This window comes from Neltuma alba, unplaced genomic scaffold, assembly GCF_004799145.2.
Source record: "Neltuma alba isolate B1F8T4 unplaced genomic scaffold, ASM479914v2 tig00012763_pilon, whole genome shotgun sequence".
In the NCBI taxonomy this organism is placed as follows: Eukaryota; Viridiplantae; Streptophyta; class Magnoliopsida; order Fabales; family Fabaceae; genus Neltuma; species Neltuma alba.
Window position 1 is genome coordinate 88442 of NW_021637174.1, and position 16025 is coordinate 104466.

The 16025-nt window shown below is 35.4% G+C and overlaps 2 protein-coding genes across 2 annotated transcripts; one reads left to right on the top strand and one right to left on the bottom strand.

The window, feature by feature from the left end:
- The first annotated feature begins 4909 nt into the window (after positions 1-4909).
- LOC114730782 (cyclic nucleotide-gated ion channel 17) lies at positions 4910-9990 on the top strand. Its single transcript, XM_028917895.1, has 7 exons — positions 4910-5258; positions 5704-6280; positions 6803-7015; positions 7121-7416; positions 7865-7976; positions 8373-8609; positions 8989-9990. Exons 1-7 carry the CDS (start codon positions 5230-5232, stop codon positions 9706-9708), a joined length of 2184 nt encoding a protein of 727 aa, XP_028773728.1. The 5' UTR covers positions 4910-5229; the 3' UTR covers positions 9709-9990.
- A 1251-nt stretch (positions 9991-11241) lies between these two features.
- On the bottom strand, positions 11242-15639 carry LOC114730715 (preprotein translocase subunit SECY, chloroplastic). The gene is made up of 8 exons (XM_028917821.1): positions 15407-15639; positions 14593-14750; positions 14115-14500; positions 13376-13675; positions 13201-13290; positions 12885-13008; positions 12515-12678; positions 11242-11703 (listed from the first exon to the last, which is right to left on the bottom strand). Exons 1-8 carry the CDS (start codon positions 15568-15570, stop codon positions 11479-11481), a joined length of 1611 nt encoding a protein of 536 aa, XP_028773654.1. The 5' UTR covers positions 15571-15639; the 3' UTR covers positions 11242-11478.
- Positions 15640-16025: the final 386 nt, after the last annotated feature.

Sequence of the window (16025 nt, forward strand, 5' to 3'; positions counted from 1 at the left end):
TAAAAAAATAGCTTATTGTCAATTTAGTTTATGAAAAAATAAAATTAGGTAAAAGTTAAATTAAATAAACTGAATTGTGTTTGGATTAGAATTTAGAAAAATTAGTTTACAAAAGTGAGATTGATAAAGAGTTGTTTGGATTATAGTTGAGTAAAAGTAAATTTAGTCATAAAATGACCAAAATGAGTATGAGTTTTTAATAAATAATGAAACATGATTAAAAAATAATTTCACATAATACAATAATTAAAATAATTTAATATGAAGAAGTCAAATTTAATAAGTGAATTAAATTTTAAAACTTTAGAGAAATCATAAAAAATATTTTAAATATAAAGTGAAAAATTAAAAAATAAAAGAATATTTCTAGGAGCATATTTAAAAACAAAAATATATTTCTAACTTATTTACTACTTTCAACTAATTTTAACTGATTTTTGTTATCTACAAATTAGTTATTTTAGGCTTATAATAAGAACCAAGGAGGTAATAAATTTAATTAACTTTTCTCTATCCATGTTTCAAAAGTTATAAGTCATAACAATCGGATTTATGTCCAATTTAAGCTATTTTTCATCCTTGAAAATCCCAACCAAACATGCATGTTATCTACTTCCGTCTACTTCTGCGGGAAGGAAAAAATGTTTCTATGCATTTAAGTGTATGATTTTCAACCGACAAAAAAATATAATCTTACATAGGTATTTTATTAAAAATTAAAATTTGAAAAAAATGAAGTAAGTACAATGATTCTTCTTAACGTGTTGCTCTTAAAAAGAAACAGAGAAAATGGGCACGTTTTATTTGAGGTTGTGGCATTTGATTGATGAGCCAGGGAATAAAGAATGTTTAATTTTGAAGATATGGTTCCAAGTTAGGTTATGAGAGTCAATCTACCCGGCCATGAGATTTTCTAGCATTTGGTTTCATACATATATAATAATACCGCATAAGAGACTGATTTAACTCACAGGGCTAATCCGGCCATTGAAAAAAGAACAAAGCATGGAGTAAGGAAATTGTTACTGTTTTTTTCCCCACACCGAGAAGTTACAACTCACTTAATCTTGAATAAAATTCGATAACTAATTTATATATTTAAAAAAAGTAGTTAAATTAGTTATTTATTGTAAATATTTACTAGTTTTTCAAAAATACCCCATTTAATTATTATTCTCGTTGATAAATATTAAGTAATAGGTCTCACCAAAATAAATGTAATTAATAGGTATAGTTAAAAAAATTATAACTTTAGGATGTAAATTAAATTGAGATCCTATATTCATAATCTTAAAAAGTACTATATTTACTATTAAGGGTTTATTTGGTAAGAGGGAAATGAAGGAAGGGGAGGGAAGGAAAATTTTAATAAGTTTAATTTAAAAAATTAAAAAAATGGAGTTAAAAGCTTTTAATTGAATTTATTGCTATTTTATCTTACATATTTTTCTTATTAAAATTTTAAAACCAACTTCTCTATTTTTCTGAATTAAACTCATAAAAATTTTTCTCCTCCCTCCTCTCCGTTTTCCTCATACCAATGCGTATGAAAGTACAACCAAAGAAAGAGGCCAATCTCATCTTGTTTTCCCTATAGTTATGTTTTTAGATTCTCTAAATATCTCACTCGCTCATTTTCTCTCAGTACCTCATCTCATTATTAGATTAAAAAATAAATAGTTGATATTTAATATTTTAAGAAATTATTATTAAAATATTTCATAAAAATAATTAAATTTAAATTGTTAAAATTTGACTAAATAATTTACAATTGCAGTATACAAATTTAAAAGATTCAATGGATAAAATATCTTAGTAATAGTTTTTTAAAATATTAACCCTAAATAATTTATTTTTAGATCTAATGGTAGAGATAAATTTTGAAAGGAAAAAAAAATAGCAGGATGGGGAGACAATTTGGACACCATAGCTGCTGAAGTTTCTCACTTTTGGGCTTGCTCGCAGTGGTGGTGGATCTGGCTTTTTGTATACCTGGTTTAGGGTCAAGGCTTGTAATGATGGTGTCATTTTGGGCTTCGATGCGTGGGTTTTTTCTTGGGTTTTGGGTGTTGATCTAGGGTTTGGGTTTGGCCCATTATATGTCTTTATGGTTTTCTGTAACATTTTCTGGTTTATATAATAATGAAAAAAAAATATACCAACAAAATTGAGTCTAATAGAAGGGGCTAGTCCTTCACAATGTGATAAACCAAAATTCAAATCCAGCTAAAAGAAGTGTCTATATTTAGTGCCTCTAATAAGAGGATACCTATGCATAGAGGAAAAAAAACAAAAGAAAATGTTGACTTTATAAATGTCTTAGAATATTAATTTTAATTTAGAGCATAATTTGAAGAAATATTTGGACAGTTGTTTAAAAAAACACACAGTTTAAGCGGTATTATATGTATTCACCAAAAAAGTAGGATTATATGTGCTTAAAAATCTTTTAATCAGCTAGAAAGGCAAATAAACTGACAAATTTACTCGAGATCCATGGCTTTATTTATGTCTTATATTATACTCATCTAGTTTTAATGTAAGATTTATTTAACTAATTTGATTATATTAAGAAGTTAGGTAAGTTAGTTAATTATAATAAATTGACATTTTTTTTAAACGCCTTAATAATCTTCTTTAATTCCTTTTATTTTTCTTCTGGTTTTCATTGTGTAATATGGGTAATTTCAAAAAAAAAGAAAATACAAAATAAGTCTTCTATTTAGGATCAACATCAACTCTCTAATTAATTTCTGTATCAAGGACAAGGGATTACAAACTGGTTCGCTAAGAAATCAGGTTATATATCATGCATGGCTGCAATAATTTATGAATTCGTTGTAACAGTAATATTAAATGAGTTTCGAAAATAATAACCAAGTAACCATTAAATTGAAGGCCACCAAGGGTGAACTGGAAAAAAGTTAAACAAGGAGCAATTCGTTGATGTACTAAATGGTGCAAGAGAATCTAATGAGGGTTGACTGAAGCAGAAAAGGCTCTGCATTATGACCCACCAAATCCATTTACGCAAACCAAAGAGAGAGAAGCTCATGAAGTTTAGGGTGTGTCTGGATTAATAACAGAGAAGTAACTTTTTTTGTAATCTGATTTTTACAGAAGTCAGATTGATAAAAGTCAGGTAATATAAAATGATTTATGTTTGGATTAGTTTTTACAAAGAAGTCAGTTTGAGTAGCTAAAACTTATTTGGATGAGTAATTTGGACTAACTTATTTGAATATAAGATTTTAGATAATGAAATAAAAACAAAGATATCTTAACAGAAAATAAAGAAGGTTTGGCTTTTTTTTTTAACCCCAAAATCTCTAATCAATTCTCCTCACTCCACTGTCTACCTTCTCCGCCCCTCCAACCTTGCCTTGTTAATTCATCGTGATGACAGCAACAATAATCATTCATGGCTTCTCCCCATCTCAGCATCTCATAATTTCACAAACCCACCATGTATTTGAGATTCTTTTGCTTCTACCCCGCGAAGAAAAACAGAGTGTGTCTCATAATCATTTGCAGAAAAAGGTTGTTAATTTTCATCCTGTCTTAGTAGAAGGGCAACTTGGGTAGGTAACAAATTTAAGGAGCTCATGATGTTACCGCATCATGATGCATCGGAAAAGCTACTTTTGTGGCTTCTGCTCCACGTGCGATATAGAAGAGAAAAAGGGCTTCTTAGACAATTGTGGATCCAAACAAGAGAAATAGTCAGAAGTTGTTTTTTGCGGTGTAGTTCGGGGGTTTTGGATGGAACCAAACCATGTTCAAAGTGTTTTTACGGTTTACGATAAATATGTGAGGAGTTTACCCGTTTTGCGAAAAAGTACTTCTGAGAAGCATTTTTAGGGGTGCCAAACACCCGAAGTTGCTTTTGGGGTCAAACTTGAATCCAAACACCCTTAAATTCTTTGTATTCCCTCTGATATTTTTTTTGATAAATCTAATTTTATGGGCATTAATTGAGAAGGGCATTATTATAGATTGTTACAATGACCAGTTTTTCTTTAGCCGTCAATTGAGAAGGGCATTATTATTTTTCACTATATAAAAGTTAAGTGAAAAATACATATACTTTATTATTAAAATACAACTTCAGAAAAACTAAGATCCATTCCCCATGAAAAGTGACCTCCAAGCTGATGAGTTTTGTACGTAGCAGCAACTCTGAACAGATTACATCAACATTTAACTATTTACCATCAACCAATCTCACTAGAAAAAGGAGCTCGTGTTTCTTAGGATGAATCTCATCTCCCACACCATACTTTGCTGTAACCAATCTCATTTAAGTTGCTCAGTTTTTAGCAATTAAACCCCAACACACAGCTTCAAAGCAAAAACTTCATTACCAAGTTGAAGGTTTTTATCTCACTAGTTGCACCTTTCTTCCAGCTTCCGGATACCCCTCTGGGAATTTCCTACTTGTTTTCACTATCTTCACAGATCTCTATAATGCATGTGATACATTGGAAATTTGGAATGGGTGAGACAACTAAGCTTAAGAGGAAGGAACCCCCCCCCTTTAATTTAAAGGGATGGATACTAAAAGCATAAGATAACAAATGTGATCCGATTTGCAACCTTTTATTTACCGAAAGATTTATGCCATCAGATTATAAAACCTGAATAAGAAAGATTCTGAACGCTCTTTATTTGATTCCCTTTTTAAACACTTGAGACTTAAATATGATTCTGCTTGTTGTTAATTTCACAGAAGATTGTCGTTTGTCCCCATCCATAGAAGATTGCTTGGCCTTGAAGAAGCGCACATGTGGACGTTAATGTTGGTAACTGGCACCGGCGAGGATCTCTCACAACATTCACAATTTTTAAACTTAACAATTCCTTTGCGTGCCTTCATGTTGTGCGTTGCTTGTGTGAGTTGTGTCTTGTTGTGCGGCCCACTGTAGCGCGTGTGAGTGACGCTGCAACGAAGTCAACCATTGTTGACTCGTCCCGTCATGTGCGGATTGGTTGGTTCTTTCTCAACACCGCCCCAGTGAACAACCCCGGACACCACTGGACTTGCGCAGTTCCCACTCGAATCTGCACCTACCGCCGCAGCCTTCACTTCTGATCTCCCCCCCCCCCCCGGGGATTCTGTGAGCTTCAGCTCCGGCTTCGCTTCAAGTCAAAGACAGGAAGATTCAAGAACGGAGTGAAGATTGTCGATGTTAGGGTTTTAGAGGATCCAATTTCAACTTTCTCCGTCATATGGAATTCGAGAAGGGGAAAATTGTCAGGTACTCCATGCTTGAATTGATGTCTGGAACCATTTTCTGAGGACATCCATTGATTCTCTGCGTGCTCCCTATTTTTAGAATTCAGAAGAGGGCAAGGGTCGTGTTGGGTCCCGGCGGATTCAACTGATCTCTGCTTAGCTAGAGTCGATTGAATTTTGAAATTCTAGATTCAGTGATTATTATTATAGTTGAATGATTAAAAAAAGACTTGAAAAATGATGTCATCACTATGATAGTTTGACCTAGTCGAGCTGTGTTGTATTCTGCTGAAAGGCAGTCATTTGAATTTGAAAGCTCGTTGCTTCCTCAATCAACTCCATGATGAATCTTAACCAAGTTCTTTCATTTATTTGACGATGATGATAATCAATGTTGGCTTTTATTGTTCTTATATTTGTAAACATCTTGACGCTGCGTTAACGTATTTTTTAAATTTAATTTATAGATTCTTCTCGGATGGTAAAAATCATAAGGAAGAGGAACCACTGTGGCGAGGAACTGAACTTTCAACGCTGGAAAAGCCATCATCTGGATACAGTGTTTCGTCGGCTTCCTCGCTAAAGCAAGACAATGCACTAACGTGGGGGAAGAATAGATTGGTTGAAACATTTAAAGTTGGGGGATCTAAGGTGTTTCCGGAGGACCCCGAACCATGGCGCAAAAGGATACTGGATCCATCTAGTGAGATTGTGTTGAAATGGAACCGGGTCTTCATAGTTTCGTGCTTGATGGCTCTTTTTGTAGACCCGTTGTATCTTTACTTGCCCAGCGTGAGCCGACTTGCAAGGTCTTCATGTGTGAGGACAGACCTGAATTTACGGATTGCTGTGACCTTTTTACGGACCGTCACAGACTTTTTTTATCTATTACACTTGATAATTAAGTTCCGGACAGCATATGTGGCACCTAGCTCGCGGGTATTTGGTCGGGGTGAACTTGTCACAGACCCAAAGAAAATTGCAAGAAGATATATCAGATCCGATTTCTTCATTGATTTTATTGCTACTCTGCCTCTTCCCCAAGTATGGTCTTATATTCAATATAAATCTCCTATAAACGCATCTGGCAATTTTGATTTACGGAGAGAAATGAAAGTAAAGTGATTTGGAGAAAGACTTGGCAGAACAGCACCTTCAGAAAATAGAAGGAGTTTTCTAGTCACGTTAGTTGTAGAGATGTCACAGTACCCCCAATTCTTATGAATGAATGGGATAAATAAAGTTGAACAGGCCAAAATTTATCCATTTCTTTCCTGTACAGAACTACAGTTGGGAATGCATTGAGCACTTTGCCACTCTGCATAGTGAAACTTTCATCTATTTCTACATGCCGTATGCTTTTTATTTTCAGTGTTGGCTTAAGATGGCATCTTTACATGGTATAGTTACCTCATTAGTCAAATGATTTTCCCAAGGCGCGGTTTTCACCTATTTAATTTCTATGTGCTATGCTATAGTTACAAACCTGGAGTGTCTGAGTTGTTTCAGAAATCTTTTACCATGTGAGACAGAGAGATCCTAGCTGATGGCAATTTTCTTTTCCAGATGCTCATTTGGTTTATTATACCCGCAACAAGAAGCCCTCTTGCTGATCAGAATAATAATGCTCTGGCATTGATTGTTCTGCTCCAATATGTTCCAAGATTGTATTTGATCTTTCCACTCAGTTCTGAAATAATTAAAGCAACTGGAGTGGTTACAAAGACTGCATGGGCGGGAGCTGCGTATAATCTGCTTTTGTATATGCTGGCCAGTCATGTATGAATTTTTGGCAACTACTTTGCACTTTTGCAACTCATATAATCATATGGAGTAGTTTTAAATTTCTGCCTCACCAAATGTACGCCTTTATTTCTGTTGCAGGTTTCAGGAGCGGCATGGTATCTTCTATCAGTGGACCGTTATACCTATTGTTGGAAATCTTTTTGCAAAAAGGATTCTAGTCCTAAAGATTGCTTTGTTTACCTGGACTGTGATTCTCTTAACCGTGAGCAGCGCAAAATATGGGCAAATGTTACAAGTGTGTTCAACAACTGCGATCCCAGCAAAAAACTTTTTGCTTTTGGCATATTCGAATCTGCAGTGTCAAAACATGTTGTCTCCACAAACTTCATGTCAAAGTATTTCTATTGTTTATGGTGGGGTTTGCAGCAACTTAGGTATGAATCAATATTTCCATTCCAACAGAAATGGAAAATGATTTTGTAAATGGTGCATTTCAATAATTCATGTTAGTTCTTCACGTCTTGAAGCTTAGTCATTACATGTTGCATTTTCTAAGCAATTCCACAGGCGGCAGTGGCACTTTTTTATTCAAATGGCATTAGATTTAAATTTAATAAATTCGGTGCTGTTTGAATAGGCCAATGCCACGTTACATACTGGTCATTACTTCCCCCAAACCCTCCAAAATAAAAGGGGGGGTAGAAGTGGCAAAAATACGACCCCTCACTTATTCTTATTTCTGTGAATTTTTATTTTCCTTGAGAAATTAAAAATGTCTTCAACTATAAAATGCTGACTCTGGATAGCAGAATGTGAGACTTAACTTGTCCATGGCAGGGAAATGGTAGATATTATTAATTAGTCCTATTGGTTTTATTTCAGTTCTTATGGGCAGAACTTAGAGACGAGCACTTTTATGGGCGAGACATCATTTTCTATTCTGATTGCCATCCTGGGTCTTGTGTTGTTTTCCCATTTGATTGGGAACATGCAGGTATTTGAGTTGTGTTTTTGGGGAAAAAAATTCCTTTATGTACTCTAATTATTATTCAAACCATGTGAAACTTCAATGAATTTCTCTGTTGTACTTTCTGACTGATTATAATTTTGGCTTGATTCATATTTTAAAAAAAAAAAATCACTGATTGCGCTTGAGTATTAAAATATGTTTGTTTCTTGTTATTCCTGACCAAACCAGTGTCCTATCTTTTCTCAATCTCAATGGCTCTCTGATTTACTGTGTGATCTGTGTAATTCTTGCGTCACTTGAGGACAAATAGGCCATTAGACTAGTGTATTTAAAATAATTAGCTACCTTCTTGTATCATAACTGTAACATGTCGTTATCATTAATAGTATGGCTGTATTTGTGGTTATTTCTTTGGTGTAGACATATTTGCAGTCAACCACCATAAGGCGTGAGGAGTGGAGGCTCAAGCGAAGAGACACTGAAGAATGGATGAGACATCGCCAACTACCTGAAGATTTGAAACGACGTGTTCGACGATTTGTTCAGTATAAGTGGCTTGCAACACGAGGAGTTGATGAAGAAACAATTCTACGTGGATTACCTGCTGATCTTCGTCGTGATATCCAACGCCACCTGTTCTTAGACCTTGTTCGACGAGTATGATTTCTGCTATCCAAGACATATTTTACTCTTATTTCTTACGAACTATGATAGGCCATCCAAATTCTTAGTATGAGGGTTCATGAAATTGTAGCCAAGCCACACCGGATGGTGTTTTGAAAAACCTTTGCTTATGCCTATGTTTATAAAAATATTCCCTGGAGCATAATTGATCCTCAGATATCTGTGGATTTCCAGTTCTCTTCCCAACAAAAAACGATTTCCAGTTTTCTTACTACTGCCATTTCATACTAACTGACGACCAGAGTCCCGTAACTGGCCACACAATGTTACTTTCAACACATGATGATTTGAGTGAGCAGCTTGGCTCGAATGGTGCTCATATAAACACTTATCCCACCCTTTTGATTTTCAGGTTCCCTTCTTCTCACAGATGGATGATCCGCTGCTAGATGCAATATGTGAGCGGCTGGAATCCTTTCTGAGCACTCAGGGAACCTACATTGTTCGAGAGGGAGACCCTGTGACGGAAATGCTCTTTATTATTAGAGGTAGACTAGATAGTTCTACTACAAATGGGGGTCGGAGTGGTTTCTTCAACTCAATCATATTGAGACCTGGAGATTTTTGTGGCGAGGAGTTACTTGCTTGGGCATTGCTTCCAAAATCAACCGTGAACCTGCCTTCTTCAACCAGGACTCTTAAATCTCTTACCGAGGTTGAAGCTTTTGCTCTCCGGGCTGAAGACCTCAAGTTTGTGGCGAATCAATTTAGGCGCCTCCACAGCAAGAAGCTGCAGCACACGTTCCGGTTCTATTCCCATCACTGGAGGACTTGGGCAGCCTGCTTCATACAGGCTGCATGGCACCGATATAAGAAACGGATGTCTGCCAAAGATATTGCTTTTAGGGAATCCTTCACTATGGATTCAAATGTGGCCAATGAGAGAGAACACGGGGATGAAAGTCCTGCCGATTCAAATTGTTCTCAAACTAAATTAAACCTTGGGGTCACTTTACTTGCGTCAAGGTTTGCTGCAAACACAAGAAGGGGAGCTCTTAAGATTAAAGATGACCTGCCAAAACTACAAAAGCCTGAAGAACCTGACTTTACTTCTGAAGCTGATGATGACTAGCTAAGTCTATACAGAAGCATGCTGCTACCCTTTCCCTGGGATAATGATTCCTATTGTTCACATGAACCCTGCTTACCCTTTTACAACTTTGCGTCGGTATTGATTGCTGATACTTGTAAATATATCTTGAATTTAGGGAAGCAGGTAAATGGGGAGGCAGACTTGGCGGTTCTCTGTTAATTTCTTTGCTGGTGCATGAACACTAGCACGTTATTTAATCTTCATCAGCATGCTGAGTCATTGTGCAAACCGTAAATAACTTCCTTCCCTGTTTTTCTCGTCTCCTTGATCTCATTCATCGACTTTCAAGAAGACATTTTTTTATCAAGAACCTATTTAGCTAATTTAATTAGATTAAGATAATTAGATAAGCTAGTTAATTATACAAAATATGACATGTTTTTCTTAAAATATTATAATTATCTTTCTCAATATTTTTTTCTCTCTCTCTCTCTATTTGATTATGATTGAGGAAGTATTAATAAGTATAATTGAGAAAAAATTGATAAATATGATAAATAGATCTTACATTTAGAATCAAAATTAACTCAATAATTAAATCATACATTAAAGATAAGAGGAATAATACTTAACTACTTTCTAGTTGAGACAATCTTATTCGAGGTATTGTCGGGCACTAAATGTGAGTGCATCTTTAAGTGGAGATTTAAACTTTAGTTTGCCACGTTGTGAGGAACTAGCTCTTTCTGTTAGATCCAATCCCTGTTAGTTGCTCGATGTTCTTTTTAAAAGAAAGAACCTTTACATTTCAAACTTGTCAGCTAGTTCTCGCAAGGGCCAAATGAGCGTGTCTCTGAAAACTCATCAAATATTTTTTATGATATAATTGTCATATTAATTGGGATTGTTGTAATCTTAACAAAAGTGCCCGCTTCGAGGGCTGTGATTTTAGAATAAATCTATATTCTTGACCGAGATTCTTGCTTAAATGATACTACCTCCGGTCTTAATTATAAGAACTAGTTGACTGATTTGAGGAGATTAAAGAAATAAGTTAATATAATTATTTGTAATAAATAAATATTGCCTTTCCTAAGATATCCTTCCTAATTAAGTATATTAGCTAGAACCATCATTATTAGAAAGACTATTTGAGGGGGAAAAAAGCATAAATATGAGACAAAATGGATTAGAGTTTTATATTTAGAACCAAAATAAAAGTTAAACAAGATCTTACATTAAGGACAGGAGGTAATAATAAGAAAAAAACACCAATAACGTTATTAATTCTATTATCTAATTAATCCAACCTAAAAGGCATAAATAAACTTCTAGAAAGGTGTTATGATTTGTATTTCGTTTATGTTATTAATCATTAATAATATTAGTAAGAATTAAAAAAGGAATAAAAAATTTTCAAATAATAATAATAATCGAATGATAGCTCCCCAATTCCTCACAATGCAACGATCTCGTCAAGGATCGTTAGGTCAGTCTGGCCATAAGCAACGAATTCTAACATCATCTATAAGATTTTATGCTTTATGTTGGTGGTTATTAATGCAACAAGGATGCGCAACATGATCGATTTTATGATCAATCTCTGGAGAAGATATTCTTTTTACCTTTCTGGTTACCATCGTTGTAAATTGAAAAGGAACCAAAGTTACCAAGAAAAAAAGTATCAAAAAGATGACGCCTGCCTGCTCTACAGCATTATTTACAAGCCTAAATCAAAGAGCATATCTTTTTGCAAGTTCATGTGTCGTACCTCCGTGTTTTCAGTCACAAACAATTCTTTTTTCTTGGTCAATACTTGTCGAAGTCATAGAATTCTATGTTCTTGTACTTCTGGGATATAATCTCTGCTTCAACTTTTCTTGCTGTGTCTGTCGCACAACCAACAAGAATAAGAATAGATGTTCCAGCAAATCCCCTGAATGCAGTCAGGTGCGTAACCTGCTCAACAACAGCTGGTCCGGCAGCTAAAATCGCCAGAAATGTTGAACCGAGAACTGATATTCGACTAAGAACCTGTTCCAAACATATATTAAAAGACTGTAAAACGATGTTCACCCAAAAAAGGCAAAATGAATCTAACAGAGTTTTCGTTAACATCAGCGTTTCAAGTCAAAACTTAGCCAGTTCATAAACGTCAGAACATTATCTTCTGAGGCATTGAAGTATTATGCTGCAAGGAATATGGCGGACGCATAGGTGCTTGAGCTAATTTTTCACAGAACCAGCGATATGATTAAAGTATACATGAATTTGTTTACTGATGACATTCTTAGTTCCCCAAGCCAAGCATTTATTAGTAGAAGGTTGTTATTCTGATTCACTCCTCTGTTTAGATTCAAGGGCAGAATGCTCATTCGTTATTCATAAAAAGGCAGCTATAAAGTTAACAGTTGCCAGCTAGGACAAATGCAAGAACTTTGATCAGTGATAGTTTCAACTTTGATTTTCATAGTGATATGACTAGAATCATCATTATAAAAGTAGAACGGAAGTACCTTTATTATTAATTATTGTGGTAAGTTATTTTTTCTACATTCCATGTGTTTACAAGGGGGTTGAGGCTAGTTAAACGGAAATACGGGAATCATATGTAGGATAGGATTGTATAGAGTTTTTGGCTAATGAGATGTTATTAGCAGGCAATCTTTTATATCAGTTTAGTTTAAACACAAAATCTGACCAGTTTGCATCAACAGTAACCAGTACAAACTTAAAGCTTCTTGGCATGCTACGGCGCATTTCTTTCAAAATAATTTAAGTAAAGCAGAGAGATCTATCAGTATAGTTATAATGGAAAGTGAAACCAGATAAGGCAGAAAGTTACTGTTTTGATAAAGAGGGCTGTAGTTCTTCCTGGTCGGACAAGTGGAATTGATGCACCTTGACGTTTCAATTGTTCGCTCAAATCATCAGGGTCCAGTTGTAGGAAAGTGTAATAATAGTTGAAGAATCCTATTAAAAGGATGTTCATTGGCAGATAGAAGGAACCTGCAGATTAATATCCAGTCAAATATTAGGGCAACAGAACTTGATAGGACTTTAATTACATCAATTTGACGCCAACAGCAAGGCCAAGGCCTTGCTATGTCTATGCATCCTAATTAGTGTGTGTGTGTGTGTAATCTCCGCTTGATAATGCACTAAATCCCAGTTCTGTATAATGGCGACAGCCAAAAGATATAAGCACCACATACCCCCAGGATTCAAAGCCAGTGCAGCTTTCTTCAGAGCATTTATGCCAGTGAAACGTGCCAAAGTACCAGGAAGGGCTAATGATGACGTAGAAAATATGATCGGCATCACTCCAGAACTATTTACCTGACAATCAAAAAGGCACAAACAAGACAATCTAAATTAGTGAGCTTAGCTCTTTATGGGCAAAAGATTCATAGTTTGAAGCATAAATGATTACAAGGAACAAGTTTCATGAATAACCAAATATATTAGATGATATATAATTAGATAATTAGTTATGGGACTCGATAGAAGAAGTTGGGGAAAGAGGAAAACCTTAAAGGGTAGGTAAGCAGATTTATCAAGTCCTCTGCTTCTGCTTGTGTATCTTGAAGCATAGTTAAGAGGAATCTTTCTCTCTGCTTCCTGAAAAGCCATGTTTGAAACCAATTGTAAAAATTTATTTACTGCCTTGAAGTACTTAACATCTAACAATATAACTGATATTTACCTGAACATAAACAATACCAAGAACCAACAAAAAGAAGGACACAATCAAGGTGATGAGTCCAACGTAGTTAGCATCATTAAATGCTTGTACAAATGTCCTTCCAAACGAGGCAGGCAAGTAGGAGATAATGTTTGTGAATATCAAAAGCGATGTGCCATTCCCAAGTTTTAGGTCCGAAATTCGCTCACCAATATATGTTGTAAATACAGATCCAAGAGTCAATAAGACAACAGAAGATAGAACCCACTGTGCACTGAAGTCATTGACATAAGGACGTAGGTATAGTACTTGACCGATTGCCTGTAAAGAAAGTAAAGGGAAGCATATCAGGACAAAAATAAGAAAGCTAGGCTAAATATGGCACTGACAAAACGATTATCTCCTTATACTACCAGATTCACCCTGGCATATAAGGGGACAACTATAAAGGCTGAACGATCAAATGGGGGGGAAAAAAGATCCTCAGTGTATCTTCTTACTTTTCACTGTGCTATTTTATCCTATTTACAAATTCAAATTATCCTTTGTGCACCTGCTGTTTTGGTCATGTCATGATTAGTAGAAATCAAGAGTCATTCTCTCAAGTATAGTCCTGATAATTTTCCTTTGGATGATCATAAATGTCCCACTTACATTTTTTATATACTAAGGAATTTTAGTAGGAAAGCAGTCGGTTATTTATTTATGATGAAATAAAGGTCCAAAATTGGCATACAATTTTATACTATAAGTTCCTGACCTGTACAACAGCGAATCCAACTGAGGCATATCGTGTGTACTGAAGAACTTTCTTTCTTCCTGCCTCACCTTCTCTTTTTTGAAGATCTTGCAGCTTGGGATATACTTGTGCAAGAAGTTGAAACACGATTTGGGCGTTAATGAAGGGGACAATGCCAAGGGAGCATACCCCAAGTCTGCCAATACCTCCACCAGAAAAAGAGTCCAGAGTGCTTAATAAACTGTTCTGGTCCAAATTGCCAACAAAAGCATCCCTATTAACCCCACCCAGTGGTATGTATACACCGAGCCTAGACAAAGCAAGAAGTCCTAAAAGCTTGAGAAATTTTCCTGGTAATGGACCTTTGAAGAAGTCCCCAAAATCAATTGAACTATCCTCTATTGCAGCTGCCAATGACAAATTGTGCTAATTACTAGCTAAAAGACGTAAGCTTGAACACAAATGCAACCTGCTTAATGATTAAAGTCAAGAAAGAAACCTGCTACACCTCTGGAAGAGTTAGGTTTTCCCTTTTCAGTACTCGAAGAACTCTGAAACGTTTGTGAAAACAGGCACACCAAATTTTCCCAAGAAGAATTCAGAGCAGAAGATAAATCCGAGTTAATACCCAAGGGATCAAAATTTGCTGCGTCATTGCTGCATAAAATTAGAGTCAACAAAATTGCGTTAAAATAGCTACAGTTAATAAAACAATGCCAAAAAGAATTTTATGGTTGTTATCCATATTAACACCAGACCTCCGACCAGAGTAACGAAGGTAGTGTCTCCCTTACTACACATTAGCCATATTGCACTAATACTCAGCTGAACACATTGAAAAATCATATTAGCTTCTGAAATATATCTCCAGCTTATATTGGTTCACTCTACCACACTGAATTAGACCTGTTTGATTGGAAATGCAAACTAGCACATGCTCAGCCGCTGTACACCTTTTGCTAAATTGTTACTTCGTGTGAGAGCTAAATTCCAGTTATGCTTGATACCAACCGCTCAATTATGCACAGTTGGAAACTCAGTCACCCTTTACAAACCGGTCTCTTCGAGAGATCCATCCAATTTAACAAGATGAATACACTCAAGCTCAATTTCGGCGTATAAAGAAACATTAAAAACCCAAAAAAGGGGGAGGGGGAACTGGTCCAGTGGAATGGAATCTTCCCTCACCAGCTTTATGAATCAGTTACACAGTTAGTTAAATGACGGATACACATTTCAAAAACCTTATCGGTAAAGCTGAAATGATTACTCCTGAGGGGAAGGAGAGGGACGTATGGGCACAGTGCACCTACCTGGTTGAGAGGTGCCCAGGATTCCACGAGTGAGTGTTGTTGGGTCTTCTCTGGATAGAGATACTAGCTCGGGCGAAGCAACTTCTGAATCTATAAGAGTTTTTGCAGTGGAGACGACTGTAACAGAGGGGAGAAAGAGAAGCTTCTCCGACCGTTATCACCATTTTTATCTCGAAGCTCGCTTCCCTTGGCTTGTGGATGTGCTGTATCACGAATCCGTCCTCTCCAAGAAAAGAAAATGATAATTGAATAATACAACGATCGTCATAATATATGTAATTATATATTACGCATAGAAAACAAATAACGCATTTTGACAATATATATAATTTTAAAATCATGTTAATTCTGGTTAATAGAAACATGGAATTGAATATGCAAAGCTTGCTTATGATTTAAGATGTAACTTTTTTGGTGTTAAATTGTGTTTTTCCCTCAATACTCATTTTGTAGTGTTAGTCAAATCTGAGATATTATTGTCAATATATTTTTTTTTTGGCCCAACACTACTCGATATATTTAGTTTTATTTTTAATCTTTGCAACCATTAATGAAATATTTTTTTTTGCAGTATATTTTACTGCTCTTCCGTCCTCAATATAGGATTCAATTATTAAAT